Source organism: Tribolium castaneum, chromosome 6, assembly GCF_031307605.1.
Source record: "Tribolium castaneum strain GA2 chromosome 6, icTriCast1.1, whole genome shotgun sequence".
In the NCBI taxonomy this organism is placed as follows: Eukaryota; Metazoa; Arthropoda; class Insecta; order Coleoptera; family Tenebrionidae; genus Tribolium; species Tribolium castaneum.
In genome coordinates, this window is record NC_087399.1 from 11,460,443 (window position 1) to 11,488,397 (window position 27,955).

At 32.6% G+C, this 27,955-nt stretch overlaps 4 protein-coding genes, 1 long non-coding RNA gene and 1 other non-coding gene across 10 annotated transcripts; 4 read left to right on the top strand and 2 right to left on the bottom strand.

Moving 5' to 3' along the window:
* The first annotated feature begins 463 nt into the window (after positions 1-463).
* LOC103314768 (uncharacterized) lies at positions 464-3,842 on the top strand. The gene is made up of 3 exons (XR_010334599.1): positions 464-845; positions 3,123-3,287; positions 3,351-3,842. It is a non-coding gene; the product is annotated as an uncharacterized LOC103314768 (transcript).
* Positions 3,843-6,798: 2,956 nt separating this feature from the next.
* On the top strand, positions 6,799-8,532 carry LOC107397756 (uncharacterized). Of its 3 annotated transcripts, none has more exons than XR_010334585.1 (5): positions 6,799-7,081; positions 7,134-7,327; positions 7,378-7,665; positions 7,727-8,087; positions 8,152-8,532. XR_010334585.1 is itself a non-coding variant. In XM_015979066.2 (5 exons), the coding sequence occupies exons 3-5, from the start codon at positions 7,271-7,273 to the stop codon at positions 8,513-8,515; spliced, it is 1,131 nt and encodes a 376-aa protein (XP_015834552.1). In that variant the 5' UTR covers positions 6,799-7,081; positions 7,134-7,150; positions 7,203-7,270; the 3' UTR covers positions 8,516-8,532. The 3 variants fall into 3 exon arrangements, 2 of the variants coding, with proteins under 2 accessions (XP_015834552.1, XP_064213450.1); XM_015979066.2 differs by having other exon boundaries at positions 7,134-7,150; positions 7,203-7,327; positions 7,378-8,087; XM_064357380.1 differs by having other exon boundaries at positions 7,378-8,087.
* On the bottom strand, positions 8,466-11,266 carry LOC135266495 (uncharacterized). Of its 3 annotated transcripts, XM_064357378.1 has the most exons (8): positions 11,135-11,266; positions 10,995-11,029; positions 10,624-10,945; positions 10,188-10,565; positions 10,003-10,135; positions 9,750-9,941; positions 9,053-9,696; positions 8,466-8,989 (listed from the first exon to the last, which is right to left on the bottom strand). In XM_064357378.1, the coding sequence occupies exons 4-8, from the start codon at positions 10,525-10,527 to the stop codon at positions 8,556-8,558; spliced, it is 1,743 nt and encodes a 580-aa protein (XP_064213448.1). In that variant the 5' UTR covers positions 10,528-10,565; positions 10,624-10,945; positions 10,995-11,029; positions 11,135-11,266; the 3' UTR covers positions 8,466-8,555. The 3 variants fall into 3 exon arrangements, 1 of the variants encoding a protein (XP_064213448.1); XR_010334584.1 differs by having other exon boundaries at positions 8,466-9,696; positions 10,003-10,132; positions 10,376-10,565; XR_010334583.1 differs by having other exon boundaries at positions 8,466-9,696; positions 10,003-10,132.
* Positions 11,267-11,411: 145 nt separating this feature from the next.
* LOC103312178 (anillin-like) lies at positions 11,412-13,684 on the top strand. Its single transcript, XM_064357379.1, has 4 exons — positions 11,412-12,362; positions 12,417-12,705; positions 12,757-13,037; positions 13,090-13,684. The coding sequence occupies exons 1-4, from the start codon at positions 12,126-12,128 to the stop codon at positions 13,621-13,623; spliced, it is 1,341 nt and encodes a 446-aa protein (XP_064213449.1). The 5' UTR covers positions 11,412-12,125; the 3' UTR covers positions 13,624-13,684.
* A 2,629-nt stretch (positions 13,685-16,313) lies between these two features.
* LOC135266469 (uncharacterized) lies at positions 16,314-19,217 on the top strand. The gene is made up of 2 exons (XR_010334528.1): positions 16,314-17,729; positions 17,806-19,217. It is a non-coding gene; the product is annotated as an uncharacterized LOC135266469 (long non-coding RNA).
* A 707-nt stretch (positions 19,218-19,924) lies between these two features.
* LOC656220 (uncharacterized protein) lies at positions 19,925-27,858 on the bottom strand. Its single transcript, XM_008201591.3, has 4 exons — positions 27,776-27,858; positions 27,357-27,734; positions 24,650-25,334; positions 19,925-21,649 (listed from the first exon to the last, which is right to left on the bottom strand). Exons 1-4 carry the CDS (start codon positions 27,856-27,858, stop codon positions 21,476-21,478), a joined length of 1,320 nt encoding a protein of 439 aa, XP_008199813.3. The 3' UTR covers positions 19,925-21,475.
* Positions 27,859-27,955: the final 97 nt, after the last annotated feature.

Here is a 27,955-nt window from a genome sequence, read left to right on the forward strand (position 1 = left end):
TAAATAGTATATAGATATTGATAAGAAATTGTAAATAGTTGACTGTAGGTTAAATAAATTCACTATGTATTTTGAGCAACTTTAAAATTAAAAGAACATTATAATTTAAATAATTTCTGAAAGAAATGTTAGTATCTGTTAATGAAAAGTGTAACGGACTTTGGATAAATTATTATCATTACGATTTAGAAAAGTATTTTTTAAGATGCCTCGCTACCTGTTTTTTATGAATCATTCAATTTATCCCTTCCTACCACCTTAGAGAAAAAGCTAGTTAACGGATTTTAATGAGGTTAACAACATTTGAAAGAAGAATAAATTCATACAATTTATCCGAAAGTTAAAACAATGTACAAAATTGAAGAAATCAGAGGACATCATTAAATCGTAAGAAAATCTGATGTATATATTAGGGATAACGTGTACACTTGACTAGTTTATAAATACCTGGTTAGTTTGTAAACTAGACGAACCGTTGGCTACCTTAGTAAAAGACGCCATTTCAACTAAAATGACGGCTAGTGTACAAACTAGTCAAGAATCTACTTGAAAGATAAAATAGTTGGATAGTTTATAAACGTTTCTGGCTAATAATGAAAACCGTACTTTCTCGTAACACAAAAAATCAAATGCTTTAGTTAGTTGACAAACTAACCAACTCGCTGGCTGGTGGCTAACTTAATAAATATACTGAGGTTATGTGATCTTTTTATTTTTGATTTTATAAATCAACCCAACCAACCCTCGGTGCTTCTGGCAACTTGGACTTAAAATGATTAAAATTCGAATGTAATTTTCTATTCTTTTAAGTAAATTAGCTAATATCCTGTGGCTAGTAATAATAAGTAAGTAATAATTAATTTATTTTGTAAGATTTGTTATTTCTGAATAGGTACATTTGGCCTCTTTCTTGAGTCAGCAAAGAATAAGATTTTGAATAGAAAAAACAACGAAGCATAAATCATACACGTATAACAATAAGAAAATACAGAAATATCAAACAAAACTAAACAATTTTCTACATCCATTTCCGTACTAATTTTTTTACTTATTTATGCTTAGTACTTTCAAGGCATTTTGCTCAATAAACTCCAAAAATCTAAATCAACTTTTATATTCGAAAAGAAAAAAATGGTTTGTAGTCTACTATAAGAGAAAATAAACCCTATTTTCAAAAATTTATGCAAAAATAATAATCGTGTTTAAAGTATAAATTAGACACCACACGAGTGACGTTTTGATTTTTGTACAATTATTATAACAACTTTTGTGTCGTTAAAGCTTAGAGAATTTATTTTGTTTTTGTTGCTTTGTTTTTACTCCGCGGTCACTAGTTCACTAGTCTCCTATATGCTTATTAGCTGTTTCAAAACAATATAAACGCCACCATCGCATTTTACCAAATTATTTTTAAATAAAGTTGGTACAAATATAAAATAATTATTAATAATTAGATCTGAAACGATAAATTACATTAACTATTAATTTTTTTAATGCATAAATAATTTATCACAACTAGTTTTGAGACAATACGCAACGTTGGCATTTTCATAGTTTTGAAACAGTTAATATAGTCTTGTTTCTGTTAAAGTATTTATGTAATGTTAAAATCATATGCAAATTCATTGAAGCTTATTCAGGTATTTACCTAGGTACTGGTAAAATAATAAAAGTGAAAGTCATTTTGAGGTGCTATTGTCAAAATTTGTTTAGGACAGATAATAAATAATAGGGTTTTAATCTGCAGGTGGTTCTTGGATTTTAATAATGACTATAAATTGTAAACTATAATTACGGAGATTAACACCAGACAAGAGGTTAGAGTTTGCAGAAAATATCTAATAATTTTCCAAGAAATTTTGTTGTTGCTATCAACAATAATGAGTAGAGAAAATTATTGACAATTTAAAAATTCCTGTGGTTTTATGTAATAACACAATTTAGAACTAAATTTTCTAATTTTATTATTATTATTATTATTATTATTATTATTATTATTATTATTAAATGTTAAAAAAAAATTACAAGACCACATTGACACGTGTTTTTTAGGTCAAGTTAGTCAAGAATTAGATCGTAAATCAAAAAAGAATGCGTTATATTGCCAAAAGTTCCAAGCAGTCATCACAAAATTTAAAAGAGAAATATAATTTTGAACAGTGATATTGAACTGATAACCAAAAAAGCTAAAATGCATTTTAGCTAACTTAGGTACCTGTAAACTAATAAAAGACAAAGTTATATTGGGGTGTTAAGATAATGCTCAAAATTCCTTCAGAACAGATTATAAGGGTATCTTAATCCGCAGGTGATTTTTGGACTTTATGAGACTAGAACTGTGAACTATAATTACGGGTATTAGCACCAGCCAAGAAGTCAGCGCTATCTGAAAACTTTCTAATAATTTTCACAGAAATTTTGTTGTTGCTGTCTACAATAAAGAGTAGAAAAAACTATTCACAATTTACAAATTCCTGTGGTTTTGAGTTATAACACAATTTGGGGCTGTATTTACTTATTAATAATAATTATTAGGTATTCCAGAAGCATTATAAAAAACATTGTTTCTATTAATCAAAATATTTCCCTCTGTAAAATTGAAAAATTTCCTTTTAAACTTAAAAAAATGATAAAAAGTTATAAGCCTATAGGTACTATACGTTTTATAATGAAAACATTTGATTTTCTAATAGATAACGTGATTATACAGATCACAATATCCCAGAAACAATAATTAAAAAAAAACACACAGGCCTATAGAATATTCTTTTGAATTAGAAATCCTGCAAAAATTACGAAGTACTTTTTCAATATGCTAACACCATTATTAACTCAACTACACTGTACAAAAAAAAAACACTTTTATTATCGAAATTTATTTTCGAATTGGAGGCTTAATAAATGAACAATGGTAATATTCGATGTCTAAATGCCTGTCATTAGTTCTATAAAGCGGCATTTTCTAATTTTACATAAAAAATTCACAGACGACTAGACAAAAATCTTTCTAACAAACATTGTAGTTTTTTATTAGGTTCCAATTTTATTTTCATACTGTTTACTTCATGTATTAATAATTCCTTATTTTTACGAACTTTTCAGTAGTTGAGTATTGTTTTTAGAAAGTTGCAAAAGCTCAAGCTCCACCCCTTACCAGACTTTCTCCACCACTATAAGTAAAAGAAATAACAGCCCCAAATTTCATTTCTCCTGCTAGCTTTAAAGAAAAACAACTCAAAAAATTTCGTTACCGATTATCACCGCTAAGTGTGACCAAACCATCTCCTGTAAGTAATTACAACTTTTTTCAAAAAAAACTTTTGTTACTCTTTTTCTACTTTCTGTTGCAGAAACAAAATGGCAGCTGTAAACAAAGCACAGATAATGGCGGCAATGGAATGCCCTGTGTGCTACGACATTCTGCGCCCCCCAATCCACCCCTGCAACCAAGGACACCCAATTTGCGGAGACTGTCGGCAACAGATGGAAAGGCTGAGCCAAAATGTGTGCTGTCCGCTTTGTCGGAGCGGATATTCCTTGCCTCCATCTCACATTTTGGAGGCAATCTACAACAGCCTGAGGGTCAGCTGTAGATTTAATGCTGGGAGGTGCAGACATGTCTGCTGGGGCAAGGACATGAAGATCCACGAACAAAAATGCAAGTTTGGTCCCAGGACTTGCCCAAAGAGAAATCAAGGTTGTTTGTGGATTGGACCACTGACCATGCTTGCTAAGCATTGCATTGAAAATCATTGTCCAAGCGTAAATTAGGTAGTGTAGTTGTTGTAAATAGTGTATAGATAGTGATAGAAAATTGTAAATAGTTGTAGTCTAGAGATAAGTAATTGTGTATAGTTGACTTTTGTAAAATAAATTTTATTTTGCATTAATTGGACTTTTTTTATACAAATCTAAACCTCAAATAATTGCTACATTATGAAGACGTTATAGCTAGTATAGCAACATTTTGTCAACTGTCTTGGGCAATTATATAATATATTTTATAATTTTATAATATATTATATAATAGAACATCTAAATAAAAAAAATTAAAGAAAGCATAGGAAAAGATCAATGTGAATGAGAAACATACCTTGACTCCTTGTCCTTAATCCGATTTGTTCGCTAAAACTCTATTTTGCGGACTTGTTACATAAAAAACTATTTTATTATGTATTTTTTTATTTTCTATTACTGAAAAAAATAATAAGGTTTTTGTTAAAGCCATTGACAACAAAAAAAAAATTATCTGGTAAAAAATAATGTGTACTTTTTAGTTTTTCCATTAATTGAAAAAAATTACAAATTACAAATTTTTGTTTTAATTTTTTCAAGCAAAATTCAAAAGGACTTGACATTACTAACAATGACATTCTTCAGGTGCTTTGTTACAAGAAATTTAAATCTGTCATTGTTTTTTCCAAGGCGTTTTTTATGACAGAGTTGTAACACTTAACTTTGATTTTTCTTATGGACGCCCATAGTCCATACTTAAATTTTTGAAAAATCTTTTTGTTCCTGACTACAGCGATGTATCATTACATGATATAACTAAAACCATTTTTCAAGCAGTTGTTATAAGAAATACAAGATTTGTTAAATTAGGGCGAAGTTGTACATTTTTATGTTGAACAAATATGTAAAAGAAAATTTGAAGTAATAGTTCAGCACAAAAATGTGCAGCTTTGCCCAATTTAATAGACCTCGTCTCTCTTTTTAATAACTGAGATCCCCATGACAGAGCACGAAAAATGTACACCCTGTATTTGAACATATCGGGTGTGTCAAAAGTGGCGGATAGGCTCTTGAGATTGGATACTAGTGGTTATTAATAAATTTTTTTCATACTCATTTATTTTGCAAGATTACATCGAAAAAGCTACGAAAGATCTGGGTAACGTTATTTTTGAATATTTAGAAATATTCTTTTTTTGAGTCAGAATAGTAGTAATTTACGATAGACGTAAAAAAAAGAATAAAAACCGAAACACAAATAAGAGAAATAGAAATGTATTTTTATCAAATATCATAAATTTTCTACATATATTATTTATTTCGTCCCTTTTTACATATTTGTTCGCTAAACAAGAGTCCCAAAATTGCAACTAACATAATCTGTTTTTCACATAACATTAGCTTTTTATGTTTGAAGTAAAGGAAACAATAGTATGCAGAGAAATTAGAGTGTGACGTGCTAATTTTTGTACAACTGTAGAAGAGAAAGTTATATTGGGGTGGTAATATTATGGACAAAATTCCTTCAGGACAGGTAATAAAGGTAATTCTTGGATTTTATTAACAATGAAACTAGAACTGTGAACTATAATTAAGGGTATTAGCACCAAACAAAAGTCGGCGCTTTCTGAAAACTTTCTGATAATTTTCCAAGAAATTTGTTGATATTACAATAAAGACAAAAATGATAGTCCAAAACTCATTTAAATAAAATTCCCATGACCGATGTTGTAATAAGTAATAAGATAATTTACGGTTTTTTTGTAATTATTATTCCAGAAGCATTACGAAAAAACTTTATCTTAAACTTGTTAAAATACCATCTTTGACATTTAGAAATAAAAGACAAGAGCATTATAACAAAGACAGTTTAAAAACCCGACTCATTTAAAACTGAAAAATTTAAACTTTAATTTTAAACACAACGATGAATATAAACAGTAAACAGTAAACAAAGAGTAATTATTTTAAATTTTTTTTTTCATAAAACACGATTTGGAAAATGTATATTTTGATCTACACAAATTTTTAAATTCTTCACTTTATGTAACCCCTTAAAATAAAAAAAATTGTGACATCACAATTTTTTTTTATTTAAATCAATAACTATTACTTAAGTTGTTTCCTATTAATAAATAATTATAAATTTTAATGTGACAATGCTAATAATGTTAATGGTTAATAGTATTAAAAATATTTTTGACGTCTTGTGATTCAGTTAGGCTTCTAAAATGAAAATGTTTTCTGGTAAGTAAAAACCAACAATACATAAAACTTTTGCAAATATTCCATTGGATGACAAGGAAATTGATAATGATATCAAATAAAATTGCAACACCACTTATAAAGCATTAGTTCTAGTCAAAAATTTTAAATTGATTATTTATGAAAAAATAAACAAATTTTTTCATTTACAACTAAATATTTGGTAACTACTAAAAAAATTGACAAAAGAACGGGAGAAGTAACTTGGTAAAACACCTTTAAAATAAAGTGATAAAATGAATACGAAAACTAATTCTAATAAAATTCTTACAAGTTATAAAAACTACGAAAAATTCCGAAAATGGACGTGTTGGCTGTAATTTTGTAAATTCAAAACCAAACTGCTCTCATAACAAATTCAAAAATATTTTAAATTAATAAAAATTTTGACTTTGAGGTTATTGTCAGCAATTTAGAAAACCCTACATTCCAACATTTACCCCAATATTTAGTCCTAGAAAACTTAAAATTTTAAAATCTAAAACTGCTAAGCTAGTGAAAGACAAAGTAAAATTGGGGAGCTAAAATTGTGGTCAAAATTCCTTCAGGACAGATAATAAGGGTGACTTAATCCCCAGGTAATTCTAGGAACTTTAATAATGAAACTAGAATTGTGAATTACTATAATTACTATAATTACAGGTATTAGCACCAGACCAGAAATGGGAGCTTTCTTCAAAATTTTCCAAGAAATTTGTTGCCAGGATGTTGCCAAAAAATTTGATCTAAAAGTCATTCAAATAAAGTACAATTATAATCAAATTACGCAATTGTATTGACTGTTTATAAAAGACTAGGATCTCAAGTGGTTCTGAAATTTGAATACGCGCTATCAGTCGTGACGTCACCTCCCCACTCTTATTACGGTAGGTCAGTTGCTCAAAGCTAAACAACCAGTCTTTTACATGTGGTGTAATACGTTTTTCGGTTTTTTGGTTGTGTTTGTGCGTTAATAACGTGTCAAATAGCTGCAGCGGGTGTAATTTGTGCCACTAGAGACTTTAATTTAATTTAGAAGTGACTTTTTGTGAAAATACGAACTTTATAAAAGAATACAGGGAACCACGTTGTCGGTGAGAAAGTGAGTAAGCTTTAATTATACTTTGAGAAACTATTATATTTATGCATTTTAGTGGCAGAAAAGCACATTGTTAAGTTTCACTTTATTGCGAAATTTTTTGGGGACGGTAATCGCTTTTTAGTTCGGGGAGAAAATGCTTTTACCAGCGGTCACGTCACCAAATTTAGGTTTGATGGCACAGTACAACCGATGAGAATTTCTGCAGAAGTTCTACCGAGCATGAAAAAGCTAAATTATACTGTGGAGGTTTGTATTTATTTAACTGTTAGACATTTCTTCTACAAAGTGTGTTTTAGATTTCATATGACCTAGAAGAAGGGGTTAAGACGGCACATTGTACCTGCCCAAGGGGCAACGTGGCTTGCCATCATATGGCTGCAGCATTATATTATGCTCATTATAATGTAAGTGCTACTGACATTGAGTGTCAGTGGAGTGCCCCATCAAAAACAACACCACAAACAGAAGTCATTAAGTTAGCTGATGTTTACAAGCCGAAATTATCAAACTATACGGCACTGTCTAGGTCCTCTACTGAGGACGAAATTATTCAGTTCCGTGCCGAAATAGGCGTCACGAATGTGGTGGGCTTCACTTGGCTCCTAAGACCAGAAGCAAGTGAAGAAGCCAGAAAAATTATTGCAGATATCGAAGAAATTCTACAAAGCTTAGAATACGTGCAGGCCATAGACAAACAAAAGTTTCTTTTGGAGAAGTGCAGAATAGATGAGGCACGCATTAAACTGGTTGAGGCGTGCACTCGGGGCCAACATGTTAACGAAAATTGGCATGTAGCAAGGAAACATCGTTTAACGGCCAGCAGGTTTGGCATGGTACTATCTGCTTGCAGTAGACGAAGATTCCCACCCTCTTTATTTAAAAATTTGGCGGAAGGCTATTCGCTTGACAGGGTTGCTGCTGTGCAGTGGGGTAAGACCCACGAGAAGACAGCGCTCAGAGAATTTGAAGAAGCGACGAATCTTAAAGTCCAAGAGACGGGATTTTGGTAGGTCGAAAATAATTAACACGTATAACTTAGATGAATAATGTAATATTACTTTTTTTTGTAGGTTGGAAGAATCAGGCTTTTTGGGAGCAAGTCCTGATGGATTAGTGGAAGAAGATGGGATTCTCGAAATTAAATGCCCATATAAATATAGGGACACTGACAGTTTGTCTGAAGCCCTGAAGGATAAAAAATATTTTTATTGGAGGGATGAAAATGAGGACATTAATCTTAACAGCAATCACAATTATTACCACCAAGTACAGGGGCAAATGCACATCACTGGTCGAAGTATCTGCTACTTTGTCGTGTGGACACCAAAGTGCACAGAGATATTTCAAATTGAAAAAGATCCGGGGTGGTCAGAAAATATCAATATTTTAAAAGAATTTTATCTTGACCAATATATTTCCTTTATTTCACAATAATAAACTGTATATAAATAGATGGTTTTTATTTTACATTATTTTAATCATCACAATCCTGAAACAATTCTGCTACCTCTTTAATTAATGGAAATTGGAGGTTTGTTAAAGCGGCAGTCGCTTTAAAAACAATATCTCCATAGTGGCACAAAGACTCTGGCAAAAAATTTAAAATATGATAACATTTTAATCGGCGTATTGCCCTTTCGACGTGTATTCTTGCACGTGCAATATTTTCGGTACACTTAACTTGCTCTGGTGTAAATTGGACATTTGATAAAAAAGGTGGAATATTCAAAGTGACCCCTGGTGGCAGAATATTTTGGATCAAAAATCCCTTATCGGCTAAAATCATATCTCCAGTTTTTAACATGTCGATTATTCCACAATTTAAAACAACTTTTTGATCAGAAGTTGATCCCACGTATAAATCACTTACAAATGTGATGACACCATTGGGTGCAACTCCAATTAGCCCTTTGAAAGTATTATGATGTTTGTAAGTACTATATGTTAATTTCTGTGTTGACATAGACTTACGTGATACCACAGTGAAAATTTCGGTACAATCTAGAACTGCTCTACAATTAGTAAAATTGCTAAAACATGTTGGCAAGCAAGATTTATTTTTTTCGCGCGAAGGCATTGTCGTCATAAACTGTTTATATAAAATTTCATATATTACATGGACAAATGTTAAAATAATATTAGAAACTGTGCTTTGGGCAACCCCAAAGCGTTGCGCCAAATCAAGTTGAGGGAAATTGAGTCGTAATTTTACTAGGGTTAAAAAGAGTTGGTCAATTCTAGTTAACTTTTGGACTGTCCATTTGTGGTAATATTTTATGTCCAACTTTTCGATTAAGTGAAACAATGCTTCGAAAATCTGGCTATTGGGAAGACCGGTATATAAAACAATGAGTTTGTCATTTCCTTGAACATTTTCATAGCAAAATCGTACTGTCAGATATTGTATTTTTGCTTTAAGTTCAGCATTTTCCTTTTTGAGAAAATACATTTCTGCTTCAAGAGCCGCATGTGACACCAAGGGTGCTTGCACACCCATAGATTCTAACGGAGCATCTTGAATTATATCTGCTGGTGCTGCAACTACGGCTGTAGACGTCGATGGCACTTCCTCTAAATTCATTGTCGATGGTACTGTTTCTTCCGGTATATCAACACTATTCAAATGATCAAATTGTAAATCAATTTAAAACTAGGATTCACTTTTTACCTTAATGATTCAGCGGAACTAGAACAAGAAGGGAGTCCTTGTTTTTTCATCTTTTTTTTTTCTGGAGATTCCACTTGAAAATAGGCTCTTTTTGCGATATTGTGCAAAAATAATTCAGGACCATTTTCCTTTCTTCCATCCCGAAAATGGCAGCTGCAAACGTAGGCTCCTGGTCCGGGTTCTACATCTCTTCTACATTTAACAATGAAACAAGCAATTAAAAATTAATATCAAAACATCTATTAAAAATTACCTCAACAATTTTTTCCATAGTGCTCGTTCTTTTCCCGACTTAGGAAAACTAAAAAAATGGCATTTATCGCGAGTACTATAGTGTTTGCAATCTGGAGCCCAACACATTCCCATAGTTGTGATGTAAAAACCTACTACACATGAACTATCAAAGTATCGCAACAAAATATTATTCACAAATCATACCTAATGATGTACCACAAAAATGAGATAATGTCTTGGAAAAACAGAATTTTAAAAATTCAAGAACACGAAGATATGGAGAACGATCGGAAAAAACACGATAACAAAAGACACTCACGAAAGAAGCACAGAACTCACAACCCGTACTACTTTCAACCATGTATGTGCCTGAACCCTCTACCCTCGTATACCTGCTATTCATCCCTCGTGATGGGGGAGGGGGACAGAAAACAACCCGTTTATTGGGGTTGCGCCGGTTGCACCCCATGAATTCGTCATTCAGAAGAAATCCAATGTCATTAGTGTGGCAAACCATTTTTCCCTCAGTTTTAAAAGGCCACATAATAATTTACATCAATATGATGTCCAAATTAAGAAAAACTGAATTTTGAAGTTTGAAAAAAGTTAGGTTAGAAAAGGATTTATGTGTTCAACTTACAGAAATATTAGCTCAGTTGCTAAAATCTTTAAGAAACGACATTGCATTTTTCATAGCTATCATTTCTCTGTAAAAGTAATGTTCCTACACTTCTAGCATTAAAGAAATACGAAAAACTTTTAAATGCCCATAAGAAAAGCATTGAAAATGGCGATTGTTTAGCTTTAAGGTGCTGACCTACCTCAAATGTCTACGTCACACTGATAGCGCGTATTTGTCGCATTAATCTTATTTCTATGAAATTTCTAAAATGTACAAATTTTTACCTACTCAGGTAACCAGTAAAACCACATTTTTCATATACCAACATTGTTCGTTTTTTCTGGAAAGAAGCGGCAAACTTTTAATACCTACTACGATCCTATACCTACATTCATGTGCACAGAGTGTCTCAAAATTGACGGGACTAAAACAAATCGAAAGTTAAGAGTGGAGAATTGTTCGATTGGACTTCGTTATCAAGTAATTGATAAAAAACAAAAACATTAAATTTTATTGAAAGCGAATTTACCATATTTGTTGTCACAAAATATGCTACAAAGCGATTTGGAAACTTATCCGCATATGTTCTAGCCTCAGCAGTGGCATTGCCATACACACATCTAACCTACAAGTACAACCGAGCTTTTAACACATCGACAAAATCTCGAATGCACTAATGCAGTTAATACTTGTCACTAGGCAGAGCGATTCAAAGAATTTTAACATTGTTAACATCAACTAATGAATTTTGTTGCACAAATATTTGTAAAAAATTTTTTACTCTTAACTTCCGATTTGTATTATTTCATTCATAACAGTTTCTTATAATCAATATTTCAGAAGTACCACAAAATATACGTCTATCAAAAAACAATTTCTACGAGTAAAGTAGTCACAGTTTCAAGTTTCAAGTTTCAAGCAAACTCACCTAGAAAAGAAACAAATTGTTATACAAATGAGTTTTTTGCAGTTATTGTTAAAGTTAACCAACCTTTACACATTTTTGTTTAAAAAAAATGGCAACAATTTATTAATTTATTGCTTAATTTAATGCAAAAGAGAAGTAATATTTAATTCAGTTCAACTAAACGTAACTATAACTAGAACTGTATGTGTGTGAAAACAGATTTTTTCTAACTTTTCTATATGTTTTTTAGGGGTATAATATTTAATATAAAAAAAATCACAATTAAATTATTAGAAATAATTGTCGCTGAATTGTTCGAAACGAAATTTAAATTTAATCACAATCACATTTAAAGCACGTAAGTAGTACAACTTAAATGTTAGCTTTTTTTAAATAAAAATTGAATTTCATTATCTCCCTATTGTTTCAAAACCGAATAAGAACTGATTATTCTAATTTTATTTCGTCAATTCCCTGGTCAAGAAAAATGGACCAATAGAAACGCCTCAAACTCCGCTTCAGGCTATAAATTCGTAACGACTTGAGCCCTCAGGCAGTGAAGCAGTGACTTTTCTGCAGTACATCGTGCCAGTAATTGTGCCTTTTCTCTGACATGAAAACAATTTACAATTCTACGTTTAACGAAAACTGTGTGCCCGAAAAAATGGAAAACCTCTGGCAAGGAAGTTCCCTTAGTTCAATTGAAGAAATTTTCGACCCAATAGAAATCAAAAAAGTTGTGGACTCTTTAGTCATGTCGCGATTTAGTGCCCAAATTATGAAATCTCGCACACGAAGATCCAGATCTTCATGTTCTGAAAGTCAAGACAATGTCTCTCTTTCAAGTGGGGTAAGTTGAATTTATTTTGATTGTCATGTTTACTATTATTTAAATGTTTTGCAGCGTTCCGATTCCAGTATAAATACTTATAATTTATCGGCGTTAATTTCAAATCCATACCCACAGCCATATTATTATGAGAATATCTTCACTTGCTCTGAAACTGACCCCACTTGTGAATTAAGCGATTATTGCTCAATTGGTCCAAGCTTTGATTTAATGGACACAAAATTGTTCATTTTGAGTCAAAATAAGGACCAGATTTTGAAAGCGATACATTATGACGATTTTTATAACAAAACGAGACTAAGCAAGGAGCGGCTTGAGGCGGAAAGACTTCTTTTAATTAACGGTAAGTCTTAATTCAACGTTTTATCACCATTTACTGAAACGTTTTTTACAGATCTGACAAGTAATTTATTACTAACACGAGACAATAGATTTGAAGAAAAAAATGAGCTGTGTACAGGATCAGTAAAAATTAGAAACTGCTACACATGGTGTGATAACCAACAACTTGAAGAATTTTTCCTTTGTGTAGTAATCTGTGGTTGCAAACTACTTGCTTCCGAAGTGACTCAAATAAAATCAAACGGAGTGATACATTTTAAGGAAGAATTTGTTGTAACCGGACTGCGACCAGATTTTACAATCAACATTAAAATTTATTGCGCTAGTAGAAAGGTAAATGTTTTTGCGATTAGTTTGGTGCTTATTCTAAATTTGATAATTTCAGGCCATGAAAAAATCGAAACAATCATTTGCCTGCAATTACGCTCCACGTCCAGAAGAAGAAATTCCTTTACGAAAATCACTTTTTACTTTATGGGGAGAGACCTACACAACATTGCAAGATCTCCCAAAATCGAATTTGATGGAAGTTTGGATGAATTCTGGACGTTTTACTGCCAGCATTTTCAGTTGGACTGATTTAAATGTAAATTTGTCTGGTTTTTTAAATGTTAGTCAGAGTGAAGAGTGTCCGCTATGGAATAGGGAATGGTGTTGTTTGGATGGGAGATATTTGCAATATTTTAATTATCCTCCGGATGAATCTTTCGAATGTAAACCGATAGGGACAATTGATTTAGCAACGTGTGTTGAATTCAAGTTGCTTTCGAGAGAGGAGTGTGCGCGAAAGCAAACACTTTTCTTAAAAACATATTTTGGAAAAACTGTTTTATTATCATGTGATACCAGAACTGAATTTGAATGTTGGCGAAATTGTATCGAAAGGATATTAAGCGCAATCGAAATTTGGGAACACTGAACTTATTATTTGTATTTGCATGTGTTGTTTTGTTTGTATATTTCGTAATAAATTTATATTGAACAAATCGTCTGTCCTTTCTTTAAAACCATGTTATAATATGAAAAAACGTTTAATTAAGAGACTCGATAATGATTGTAAAAATGATCAGAAAAAAAACAGAAACAACCTAAACTTTGCCTTTCCATGCAATTGGCAAAATTACCAATTTTTAAAGAAAAACATAGAAGTCGAAAATTTAAAAAGGGCTATACTTGTCAGATGTCGATGCAGAATGAAATCCTTGTCCATTTAGTAAAGAAAATGCCCCTTTTATTTGAAAAAAAATAGTTATGGGTACTTAGGATTCGCCACTTTTACACAATTGGCTTTTTGAAGTTCAAATCCTCACTTGTTTTCAATAATGCGCGAAAAATGTCTTCGCACTTGGTTCGTAAATAATTATTTCCACTTTGGAAGCATCAAAGTAATCTTTTCTTGCAGTTTCCCAAAAAATGATATAAAATTAAAAAACAAGCTATAATTTTTTTAAAAGGTGGTGTCTTCATACTCATCAAAAAATTTTTTTTTAAATTTGATCTTATTTTTAACCTCTTATTTAGAGAGATTTTGTGTCGACACAAGTTAAGAAATAGAAAAAATGTAACATGACTCAAGAAAACTTTCGAATTTGGAAACAACAAAAAAGATCAAAATTTTCTCTTTCCAATGCACAAATAAGCATTCAAAATGATAAAAAAACGGTGAATTAACGATTTTTAAAAGGAAGACAGAAATCCAAAAAAGTCCTGTGCCAAATATACGCACCCAAACATACAAAAGTCACAAAAGATACAATAAGCATCAGCTGTTCAAAACTATAAAAACGCCAACATTACATTTTCTCTCAAAATTAACTGTTGTAAGACACTTCAAAACACTTCAAAAAAATAATAGCTAATGTAATTCATACTAATTATATGTGCAAAATATCCCCTTAGTAATTAATGCTTAGTAAACATTTTCATATCATAAATATATGCTAAATTGTAGAGGGGGGACACTCTATGTCTCACCGCGCTTGTAATTTTGTAATCTTTACTCTTTACTTAGTTATCTATTTCTGAGTAAAATATTGTGACAATCGATTAAAAATTTTCCAAATAATTCTTATAAAACAACTTGGTCAAAATTTCATATATATATATATATATATGAAATGCTCAACTGCTCAACAATTGCTCAACAACTGCACTGCTCAACAATTGAAGTGGATATTGAGAGAAATTCTAAATTTTGGTAATTCATTGTATATTAAATAACAAAAAACAATCACAGTAAATAAATTTATACTCGTTCACACTCAAAATTAAAAACTGAAGAAAGATTTTATGAACAATTTGATAATGAGTCTCTCCAATTGAGTAAGAGCCCTGCTAACAGCCAGGAGAGGTCCTACACGGTACAAGGTTTTTGTAGGGATGATGTAAAATTTAAATTTGAGAACATTTAAGTTTCGTTACGTTTTATTCGATTTTGTGTTTTACTTCTAGTGCTGGTTTTTTACGGACAATTTTTTTCAGTTTTTAATTATGTGTGTGAATGAGTATTAATTTATTTACTGTGACTGTTTTTTGTTATTTAATATACAATTGTAGGATGAAGTCCGAGCGGTCATAATTTTTTTTTATTATTTATATTTTAATTTAATGGTAGTTTGTTTTTTTTTTACTTTTCGTCATAGATTAGCATGTAGATAATTAGGGTAATTAGTCAGTAAAGTTCCGAAAAGACCCCGAGACTTTTATTTCGAGAAACATAAACACTTGAGTCTAATTTATTAGCTAGTCAGGGTGACAAGCAGACCACCCCAAGTCGACCGTGAGAAAGACGCCTTCGAATATGCAATTTTGCATATGAGTTTTTAGTTTTCACCCACACTTTAGAGGGGTAGTGTGAGCTAGAGTCAGTTCCAAGTTAGAGTGACTTAAAGTAATTGCTTAAGTGAATCAAGGTGAGTTATCACTGAGTAATCCCAGTTTGTTGGTGTGTGAGGTTTTTCAATCCAATAAGGTGTAGAGATTTATGATAATTACCATATCAACGGTAGGGTGAGTCGTTCAATCATTATTTTAATTGCTGCGGTGTTGATATTTATAATTGTTGATAACGTTCATCAGAAACCTGCGTGAGTATTGAGTACAATATCAAACTGAAGTTGAATTAATGCGCTATTCATCAGTTGATAGTTTATTTAATTGGTTGATACTAAAGTTGGTGATATTTGATGAGAATGATATTGAATTGAGAGTTGACGAACTATGAATAAGATTGAGTTGAGCCCCGACATGTCGAGCTAAACTTTGTTAGTCTGTCTTAATTAATCAACGGTTAAGCTTGAGGCGGGGCGGCGCTCGAAAATGCCCATTGCACGCCGAGATTAACCCAACAGGGGACGCTGGAGGGTCGCGGCGTCGCGAGGCCTTCAGGTCTGGTTTATGTTTATTTATGGACGCGGGGGATCACTAGGCAGCCGCGTTCATTGCACCCCCAGGTCTAGTTTGCAGAATAGGTCGTGGGGAGAGCGCTGGAAGGTGATCATTGCACTTGCTCGTTGGTCCGTAAGACGGCTTCGGCTATGAGGTTAAGGGACTGGTTCACCACCTGCACTATGAAGAGGGCTTCCATTGCACGCTCAGGGCTATGTGTGATTAGCGGCTGAGCAGGTTGGCCAAAAAGGTGATCATTGCACTGCCCGGAACCGCCCCCTTTTTATGTTGGTCATAGGCGAGTACCATGAACATAATATCCATTGCACGCTTGGTGTTGAATGACCTGCGGGACTCGAAGTAGACGCTGGACGGATATTACCGGGGTACTCATTGCACAACCTAAGACAAGTGGTGGATGACAAGGCAGCGTTGCCTATTGCACGTCAGAACCGCGAGGTGGTCTCTCGATTGCTGCTGATCCAGAGACAAGCGGGCTGGATGGTATCTATGAGCAAAGGGGTAACCCTTTGCCTGGTTTTCCCCTATGCTCCTGGAGTCCTATTGACCAGGACTGCGACTGTTAACCTTTTGAACCCCTTGGACAGAGCTCAACCGATTCTATTCGAATTACATATTTTATTGATGGTAGATTTGCATAATTATTTTGGGTTAACGACTGTTACATTTATTGGTTCACACATGGCGATTGTGGACGTCTCACTCTGATGGACTGGATTACTCACACCCCCATTTTATTTTTCAGACGTTGTCTTAACAACAAGTGGTTGAGTACTTTCAAAGTTAGTAAAGTAGTGAGTTGCTAAAATTGCCGCCGGTCCAAAGATTTTCCTGATATTTGATAAGCATATGTTTGCAATTTGCGATAATTACGCTTCTGTACAAAAATCGGTTCATCAAAGGCCATTGTAATGGATTTTGCACGTGTTCAAATTAACTGTTATTTTGCGTTTCAAAAATGGCCCTACACAATGAATTACCAAAATTAATTTGTATCAATACAATGTTATTAAAACAAGGAACTTAACTCTGAAGGTTGAAAAAAGTAAGAGTAAAGCTAAATTATTAAGAAACAACATGAAAAAGCATTTAAGAAATAAAAGAAAATTTTTAAACAAACATTATATTGATGATTTTAATTTCATTTTTAGACCACCCCGAGAATCTGATAGATTTACCAATCACAGGTACGTACCACTTAATGGTTTTGCAATTAAGTTGACAACAACGAAAAATATAGCGGTTGGGCATTATTTATCGTTGCCAACCTAAAACATTAAATAAGTGAAAATTGCAGATGAAGCAGACCGTCAGACGTTCAACTTTGAAGAACTACTTGAAAATACTAAACCAATGAAACTTAATTTGCAAGGAATTTTTGGGGAAAGCTTCGAAATTCTTGACTCCCATAACGAAGTTTTTCAGTTTTTGATTTATACAAGTATGTCGAACCATTAAATGTTGCCAATAGTCAATATAGTGAAACGGAAGAAGATACCCACGTCATTAACAATACATCAAACATAGAAACATTGTCATTATGCGATGACAATACAATACAAGTTTCAGATGAAAATGAAAAGTCGCATTTTGCAGCATTGAAAAGCTTTTCTTTAAGTAAGTATATTTTTTTAGATATCTTATTCTGCAAAGTGATCAAATTTTTTCAATCGTGCATTTATCTCTGTTTCAGATTCTTTCACAAATTACGAAATATGCAGTCTTTGTTTTTGTTGTTTTCACCAAGATGATGTCACTCAGATGAATGGTGAAAAGATAAATACATTAAGGGAAATGTTACGGCTTGTTTTACCAGTAATAGATTTAGACTTGTACAAAAAGCCTGTAATTTGTGTCAACTGTGAGAAAATGCTAACCATCAGCTATGACTTAAGACAAGTTTCATTGGCAACAGAAGAAACAATTAAATGATTGAGAAAAATAAAGAAACAAGAAATCCAAACCTCTACTTAATCATAGTAACGAAATCACTAGCTGGTGAACGTGTTGTTGAGTACAGTTCGGAGGAATCTACTAGTGATTTTGATCACAACTATGGTTTAAGTCCGGGTTTGTTGGAAATCAAACGAAAAATATGGGAAAACCAGGAATTACAAAACGAAAAAGTTCTATTGGTATATAACGGTTTAAGCATAACAGCGGATAAACCACAAGTGAAACCATGGGAGAAGCGAATTCCTGAGCCTTTGGTTTGTGAGGTGTATGGTTATTATACTAAACATTACAGGTCGTTCAAGCGACATTGTAGCTAACATCAAGACAGTAAATGGCAGGAAGATACTAGCCTTGAATTTGAGCAAAACTATGGACATGATAAAAACGTTTATAACAACATAATTATAACAGATGTAAAAAAGAAAAAACCGAAAAAGCGAGTGTCTAAGTCTTTCGTTTGTGACAAGTGTAGTTATTTCACCAAACGTACCCATTCCTTCAAGCGACATTTAAGCAAACACAATAACAACAAACTACCAACGAAACGAGTTCCACGTCGAATTCAACCAAAACCATGGAAACGTGACCACTGTCCAGCAACATATGCACATCGCGATCGCTTGATTTTACATATGCGTGAACACCAAACTACACACACCTGTCACGTATGCGAGAAAACATTCAAATTTAAGTCTAATTTACGAAATCATATCAAAGGTGTACATCTCAAGGAATACCAGCAATGTCATTTGTGTGGGAAAGAAATATCGGCACCTGCTTTGCGACTTTGTCTCCTCAGCACAACCCCACCAAAATCTACAAGTGTAACTTTTGCCCTAAAAAATTAATTCGACTCAGAGCCATTAGGAGCCATATTCAGTCCAGACGTAATTTACTCCGTTAACTTGCCAATATTGTGGAAGGACAATTAAGTATGCACAGTCATTAGAGAAGCACATACAACTGTTACATCTGAATCAAGGCGAAAATATATGTGATGTGTGTAATAAACCCTTGTGGAAAAAAGAAAGTTTGTTGAAGCATAAAATTCGCTTGCATGGGTATACTCAAGAAAATCGTGACGGATAGCGAATTCTATTCACTATTCAATTCACTCAATTGTTATTTTTAATATACGTTTTGTTCATACAGTTGGTTTTCTTTGAGACAGAGACCACTATTTCCCCACAGCTGGTTGTAATGTATCTTTCTAACAATGATGGGCACAATCGAATGAATTTTGTTGAAAAATGCGATAGAAGAAAATCAATTTATTAATTCAAAAATCATTCACTAAGAAGTGATACCGAACGAAAATTATTCATTTATGTTTCCGGTGCTTTTCTCAAGTGTAGCAAATTACCAATGTATTTAAGAATACTATACTAAGATATATTGTAGTGTTAGAAGTATAACTAACGTTTTATGTGTTGAGACTGATAGGTTGACTGTCGAACGTAGTGAAGCTTTGAGATCAGCCGAAAAACACAGAACAGAATTAAAGAACAAAATATGATGTTTTCTAAGAAACTAGAGAACACAATTTAAGAACATAAACACAACAAATATTACATGTAATTTGCGGCAATTCGGATATGAGCCAAGTAGAAAATTAGGAGTACATATATACGCTTCAGTCTAATGCTTTATGTTGTGATCATTCAGAAACTTAAATAGAAAAAAACTTGAGAGGTTTTGCCTGATTCAGAAATTATATTGTTCCTCAACAGAACACATTTGTTTCAGACGACACTGCTATTAAATAAGATGAAACTGAAATACGACTCCATGGATGTTATCTGGGAAGTAATCCTAATTAATTAGCAAACTTGCCAGGGTAATAAATAAAACACAAGTTTAAGCTTCCAGTCTACTCTACTAGCAATAGCAGTGTACAGTGATAAACGATACAAGCATTTAGAATTTCCTTAAAATACAAGTCGATAACATTAGAGTGAATATAGTTAAAAGCCTCAAATACGGGTGAGTCTAAATTCCATCATAATCTCTGAACTGAAGTATCTTCAATATGTGTATAAACCAAAACTGTAGTTCAAAATTGAAAACACGTAAAGTAAAATTTTCCTAAATTCCATCCCTAACGCGACGCCTGTGAAGGTTCTGATAAATCAAAACATGAATGGCCGCAAAAACACTTTAAAAAAAGAGGTACTACTGTCTTTCTTGAATGGAATAACGCAAAAACGCTTTAAAACGAATGAAAACGAGTGAAACGCCAAGTTAAGCAAAAACTCCAAATAAACAATATACAGCGTGCTCAAAAAATGGCGCACCAACTCAATGGTGTGTGGTAGAGAACTGGTTACATATAAAGGTAAAAATAGTAAAAAAATTCTTTGTATTAAAGTTATTGATAAATGACGGATTTTAGATAAATGATATGTGGCAACGTTGTCTAACAGTCATGATCGCAATAGAATTTGAGCAACAATAAAAATAAATTATTTTTGAAACGGTTTCCTAGGAAATAATTCCCAGTGTTGGCATATCCACACATTGTGATTTTTTTGATGAATTTTAATTTTTTAAATTAAAAAAACTGCTAAAATGTGATAGTAAATTTAAAAATAATTATTCATCGTTTTGTTGGGGAACGATTACCTGGTATGAAACATAAAAACATAAAAAAATAATGAAAACTAAAGAAGTTAACACAATAAGTTTGTAGCTCCAGATTTTTTTAAATATGACTTTAGGAATTTTTTCAACATTTTTCCCGTAATCTGCACTTGCTTCTCAATAATGTATCACTGAGTTGGTGCGCCAGTTTTTGAGCACCCTGTACTTTGCACTCACATTTACAAAAATTGTTCACACAGTCCGGCTTGAATTCTAATAAGCGACTTGGTGCAAGGTTGCAACCCTTGCTCTGAAAGATCTGAAGCTGACGAGTTAACTGCTGGGTACTTGTTGATGGAATTTTTCCACAGCCTCAAGAAGACGACGTTCGAGGCCCTTATTCACATTTCACGCTTATTCGGCACAAAACAAACCGAAACGGTCGTTTCAGGGTTTGTGTGATTTTTTATGATCATGAGCCGCTGACTTACAAATCAAAGCTGAACTAACAATAAAATAATCTGCACCGTAGTACAGCGCACCGGTGATAATGATAACACGAAGTTTTTGCATCTTTTTTGCGTTGCACGCGATAAGTTTTTCATTTCTGCTCTCATGTGGACGTATCGCCCAAAATTGAATTTACGTGATGTTGCGAAATAGTCTGAAGACTCTCCAGTTTACAGAGTATGAAGGAACTTAGACTCACCCTGTATATAAACTAAATTCTAACCTAATCAAACAAGTGAAAATAAGTAAAAAACCAAACCGACAACCGCAATAAAAAAGAACACAAAACCAAACCGAAAATCTGTATTTGCTATATGCTAGTTGTTAGCCGACATGATGTTAATACTCTCATTAACCTCCAAAAGCTGTCGCAAATACGATATATCCCTCATCAAATCTCCCACTTGAAGCAAAACATCCAAAAGTGAACCTTCCGGTAGATTTAACTGCTCGTTGCAAATGGTGATAATGTTAAGTGCTTTCTCTTTCACCTAAAACCAACCCAACCTTAAATTATACGCGTCTTCAGACACTTCAGCTAGTTACATGAAGCTAAACAAACAATATTTTGCTTTTGGTTTCTTCAAAGATCTGGCCAGGTTTATTTGTGTCACACAAACTGAAAAAACATTCTAGAATGTTCGAAAAAGTCAAAAATAATGTAATTTTCGCTCGATTTGAGAAAAATTCGAGGAAAGGAAGTAATGTGCTTCATATTTGAAAAGGCAAAAATATTTTTTCAGTAAAATAAAATCCTCACTGTATGTTCGCTTCCAAGTTCCAAAAAGCTAAAGAATCAGAAAATAACCTAAGTACATTAAAATAAATCGAGCAATTCATTCTATGTTGAATTAAGTTGAATCTTCATTTCAAAAGAATTGTACACTCATTTTCTGATTTGAAAAGGATAGATAGTAGTCTCTGTAGTGATGCATTGTTGAAATCCAAAACTTGAAGTTATGTTGTCTGATGTTCTGTCTAAAATAACAGTTTCAGAACCTGGTTTCAGCATGATCCCTTAGAAAAACAAACAATAACGATTCAAGATGTGAACAATATCAACTAAATAAAAAAATTCGTTCTGGAAACAAAAAAATTTTTATCCTTTACAAAAGGATCTCTGAGATTATGTCTTCTTCGACTGTAGGTATATCAAAAAATATCCGATTGGTAAATTTTTATTTTAGAAAACATTAAATGTAGTTCAGAATGTATCATTTGTAATTCAGAAATAAAGTCTTGGCCTTAAATTAATTTACCACAGAAAAAAAGTATTCGGGTTGTCACTATTTTGTGAACAATAGTTATTTATTCGACGAGTTTAAGTGAAAATCATTCAAATATACTATGTATTTGTATAAAAAAGAATTACCTACCAACTTTTAAGTGTGTAAAATAAATTTCAAGTGAGGGACCTATTTTATATTTTATGTTATGTATTCGCAGGACATAGGGCAACGTATACTTAATAAAAAAAAAAAATGTTACAATGAAATATAGTCGAAAAGAATGAAATATATTAATTTTCGATTTCTGAATTACAGAAAATGTTTTCTCCAAATTAAAGTTAAATATACAGGCTGTTCCCTCTCGATCCCACATTAGAAGTATTGGAAGTTCTAATAATAATCTCAAAATTTGTATACAACCATAATCTTTTAGGTCCTGCTTATTAAAACTATTTTCAAAATGGCAGCACTTCTGAAAGTCCTATCAACTTCCTTATTTTAAATGGAAAGCTATATTTTTTAATGCGTTTTTAATCTACTAGAGTTATTTTAAGGTAATTTTCATAAGCTTTCCCTACACCTAAATTAATCCGTTTACGAAATATTTATGGTTTTAAAATTTGTTTTGCATTTCCACCTTCCAGTTCAAAAATCAATAACTCTGCCATTTTTTTAAATTTGGAAATACTTTTCAGCTCATTTGAAAGACGAAACCTAGAGCTTTCCTTTGGTGTTTCCGAATTTCTAAAAAAATAACAAACTGCAAATTTTTTGAAGTTAAGTTTGCAGAATTTTAAGCACCCATAACTCATTTTTTTTTTTCAAATGCAATGCTCAAATTTTATTTCACTAAATGGTAGAGAATTTAATTCTGCATCGATCTGTATTAACATTCCTTATACTATGTTTAATAGTTTTCAAGTTACAATAACTTTTTGTTGGGATTGAGAAATTCACAAGACATAGGTCTATTTTCATACTTTGTCATGGAAACGAAAGAAAAAATCTGAGAAATTAAATATTTCTAAACCAACATTCAATGAGTTTATTTTATTTTTAGGGGATGGATAACACATTATAAACAGAGATTATCGTTTAAGTTTAATCAGAAATATTTTTATGACAAACTATGCAAAAACAGCTGTGGTTAGTAAAAAAAAATCTACATTGACAAAAAAAACAACATAACTCGAAAATTATCTCAGATAGGTATAGGGAATACTAATATAGATCGATGCAGAAAAAAATTCTCCTCGATTTAGTAAAATAAAAATTTGGAAATCCCATTTGAAAAACATTAAGTTATGGGTACTTGAAATTGTCCAAACTTAACCTTAAAAATTTTTGGGTTTATTAACTTCAGATTCAATTTTGAACAAACTGAAGAACATATAGAGGCCTTCTTTTTTTAATTCTGTAAATATGATTTCGAAATCTCTAAAACTAAGCGGATCTACTGATTTTTTTAAGTGACAGATGCAAATCAAAAAATTTTCAAAAAATCCTAAATATCTCAAAAACGGTTAAACTTAGATATAGAGAAAGCTGATAAAAACTTAAAATAATTCAACTAATCCAAAACGCAGTGAAAAACATACCTTTCTATTTGAAATAAGAAGGTTAATAGCGATTTTCGGTAGACCCGAAAGTGCTGCCATCTTGAAAATATTTTCATTGAGCAGAACTCAACGGATTATGACTATGACAACTTTCAGGTAAATATCTTTACTAGAACTTTCAATACTTCCATTGTAGGGTGGTTTATACGGAACATCCTGTATAATCTGAAATTCTATCAACATTTTCTGAAATTTTTAGTTAATCTGAATTACACGTGATCTTTTCTTAAATCAAATGTGCTACAATGAATCACAGTTTCTGAAATACATATATAATTCTAATCAGTAATCTGAATTTTAATTGACGTTAATACGTTATCTGTAATACAGTTGAAAAAGGTGTGGTTCTTCCAAACTTATTATTACACTGCTTTTAACAACTTGCGTTAAAATTATTAAAAACAAAAACGTGCTCTTACATAAAAAATATAGAAAAAGGTATTTCATTTTCACCAAATATAGCCATACAAAACGAAATATCATGAGCTTGCACAAAGTGTTGCTAAGTAAGTGAGACGAACACTTTGAAAGAACCCGACGTTTTATTCTGTAGATAAAAATGATTGGCTTAAACGCCTATAGAAAGAGCTTTGAATCTAGTGTTTGTTTAGCTTCACGTCACACTGATTGTGAAAATCCGTACCTGAAACGGTTGAGTGAGTGTCGAGAATTTCATTTTCATCCTCTGTTTGCCCATATCTTGATAGAAGATTGTGAATTCATCGCAGTTCTCTTTCACTTTAAAGTAAACACCGGCTATCAAGTGTCCCTTTTGATCCCTTGCCAACAAACTCCTGAAATTGTAGACCAAATTTCTGCGTTCTGTCACATCAACTGCGGTCAAATAAGGATGTGCAACGTAGATCAATCCAGTGAAAATTTCCTGTATTCCATTCCTTGTTGTTCGCTCGTTCCATTCAACGAATTTCTCGTTCAAAGGCGAGAATTGATAGTTGTATTCTTTCCGGATGTTGTTTTCTTCCGATTGGATGAACCAACCGGTGTTAGGATATGCTCGATCTTGCATGATGGTGACAACTCTACTAACATGATAACCGGGATCGCATAATAATAATCCTTGCCGTTCGTTAATTTTAAATCGGAGGCATAAGAGGACGTGCTCTTTTTCTAAGTCGTAAGCGGCAGTGTCTAATCGTTCACTCAAGGCTGTGTATTCGCTTAAAGCTTCAATATTTTCCTCACATGATACTAAAAACAGGTGCTGACTAATCTCCGGAAAGCTCACTTCGAGCTGATGAAGACGATTCCATAATTCTAAAGCCAAGCCGACGCATGTGTGGTGGGCTGGAGTGATTGGAGGCGCATAACTGCAAACACAACAATAAAAACAAAAAATAAATAAGAAAATTGACAAAAACAAATTTCAACGATTTTTAACTTTTGGCCCGAGCCTTTTGAGTCACCCTATAGACAAAAATTTACATTATTTTGGCACTTTTCGTACAATTAAGTTCATTTTTGAACAACATATTTCGCAAAAATACGTTAAAATAGTCCAAAAACCACCAAATTATATCAAAGTGGTATTATTTTGTCTAGTTTTTTATTCCAAGAAAATTCTTTAAAACAAGTGTTACGCCTATTTAGATAGAATCTAACCAAAAACTCACTTCTTTAAGAAAATTTTGTCAAAATAAGCCTAAACACCTAAACTATCGAATTTTATGTTCAAATAATATACGAGTTTTATAAGACGTTCCATTGTGGCTTGAATGGTTTTGGAGCACGACGAAGGAGTGCGCCAATAGAATGAGTGCCACAATTAAGTCTTATAATATGAGTGTATTATACAATTTTTTCTACTTCCTATTTTTGATGTTTGTTTTTTTTTCAGTGACATTATTATGCCCGTTTCAAGCGATTAAACCATTTTTTTGAGAAACTAATTTACTTATGTCACGACATTTTTTACGTATTTTTTGCACAAAACGTCATTATTTAAGTTAGTTTATTTTAGAATGACATTAAAAGTGAAAAATTTTTGATTAATTAACATTTTAACAGTGATATAGTACTTTGAATTTATTAATATTACAGAAATTGTAGAAAAATTCACATGCTAAGAAAAAGATAAGGGTCCCCCGGCTATAATACCCTAATTACCCTGTAATCCCTAAAATCTCCGATTTTACTTATGTTTGGAAGACCAAGTTTTACCTTAGTATAACTATAAACCATTTTTTCTACTCCCATTAGTTCGCTAAATGTTTGTGACTTTAAGATACAGATTTTCCTTTAAAATACAAGTTTGTGACCAACACAGGGGAAGTCAATTGTAAGTTAGTACTTCTCACATGTTCTAAGATGCAACTACAAATACTAATTCCACTTACCACTTGGATATTTCGTTTGATTTTTAAAAACATTAATTCAATCAACACTGGTTTTTTTATCTGTTATCAGCAAAACTGTCAAGACAAACTTGACACCCCCAAATTAATAAAATCGTGGATTAATTTTTTTTTGTAACGATTACCGATCTAGTCAGCTGGAATCAGTATTATTTTAGTATTATTGGTTGCATTTTTATACAAATATAGAAACAACCTACTATTGACTTACCCTGTATGTGTTATAACTTTTAACAGTAACTAATGAGAATATGACAAGATAGCAATAAATTATTAGGTTATTAGGTTTTCATTTTGTAGATGTTAATTATCTCTAGGACAGATTTCAGGAAAGTATTCTTGATTATACAGAGTATCCCAAAAAAGTATCACGTCTTTTATTTTTTTGTTTTCATTAGAATACCTTTTTAGCTTCTTAGACATCCCTTAAGTTTTTTCAAATCGATTCAAAGAAATAGGTTTTGCGCCTTTAGTTTTGAAAATTAACAAAAAATAGAAACAGTGCTTTTTTATTACACACTTAGTACGTACGTCTAGAAAAAGTTCTAACAGACTCATTAATAAAGTTTGATTAATCTGAATACAGGGTGTTTACAATTTACTTCCAAAATTTTTATACTTTAGGGACTTTAATTTCGCTTATTTCAAGTGTCAACCCTTGTTTATTTTTATATCATTCGATGGGGGATTAGAAAACGAACATTTTTTCATAGTAAAACCCTAATATAAATCATAACACGTTCAGAGTTATTTGATCAAATTCGTTGACAAATTTAATGAATAAAACTCGAAGATGGCTTTTATACTATTTATTTTTATATCATTTATTGCCGAATTAAGTAACGAACATTTTTGTCACCTCAACTCTATCGTAAGTCTTAACACATTTTTTTGCAACAGCGCCCTCATTTGTACTTCGCCGTACTAAATTTTTGGGTGCAGAAATTTCGTTATTTCGCCTCCTAGTATTAAACCCACCTTTGAAAATATTTGAAGAAATTGCAACATCCACTCTTCTTAAAATTCTGGTACAAATCAATGAAATTGCCAACGGTGTTGTAATTATGTTCCTCCAACAACCTCTGCACGTGTAGTTCGATTTTGGCGGCCAAATTCTCAAAATGGGTTAGCGTTTCCAGCTGGTAGCATTTTTGGGACTTGCACGACCATCTGGGCAATGGCAGTGGATGATCAATGGGCCATGATCCTTCGATTTGTGTTCTTTCGATGAGTTCGCACAAGTCGCCAGCGTTGTTATTGGTGGTGAAAATGTCAAAAGGCCCCCCTACAAAAGGGGGCACCGCTGGCCCCCCTAGGAGGGCGCAATCTGGACCCCAGCTTCCAGCTTGTGCGAGTCAACTCGGCCATTCGCAGCCCCAACGGCCCACGGTGGGTACGTAGGCACGCTCGCCGCTTGTCTCACCAACGGGGAGCAAGGAGCCCCCATGTGGGGGCTCCCAGCTTGCTTGGACAGCTGCATCGTGAACAGCTGATGGTATTGTGGTACTTAGCGGTTGTTTCTCACGCTCTGGATGAAGGAAAATCAAATAATTTTTTTAAATTTCTTATTTCAATTG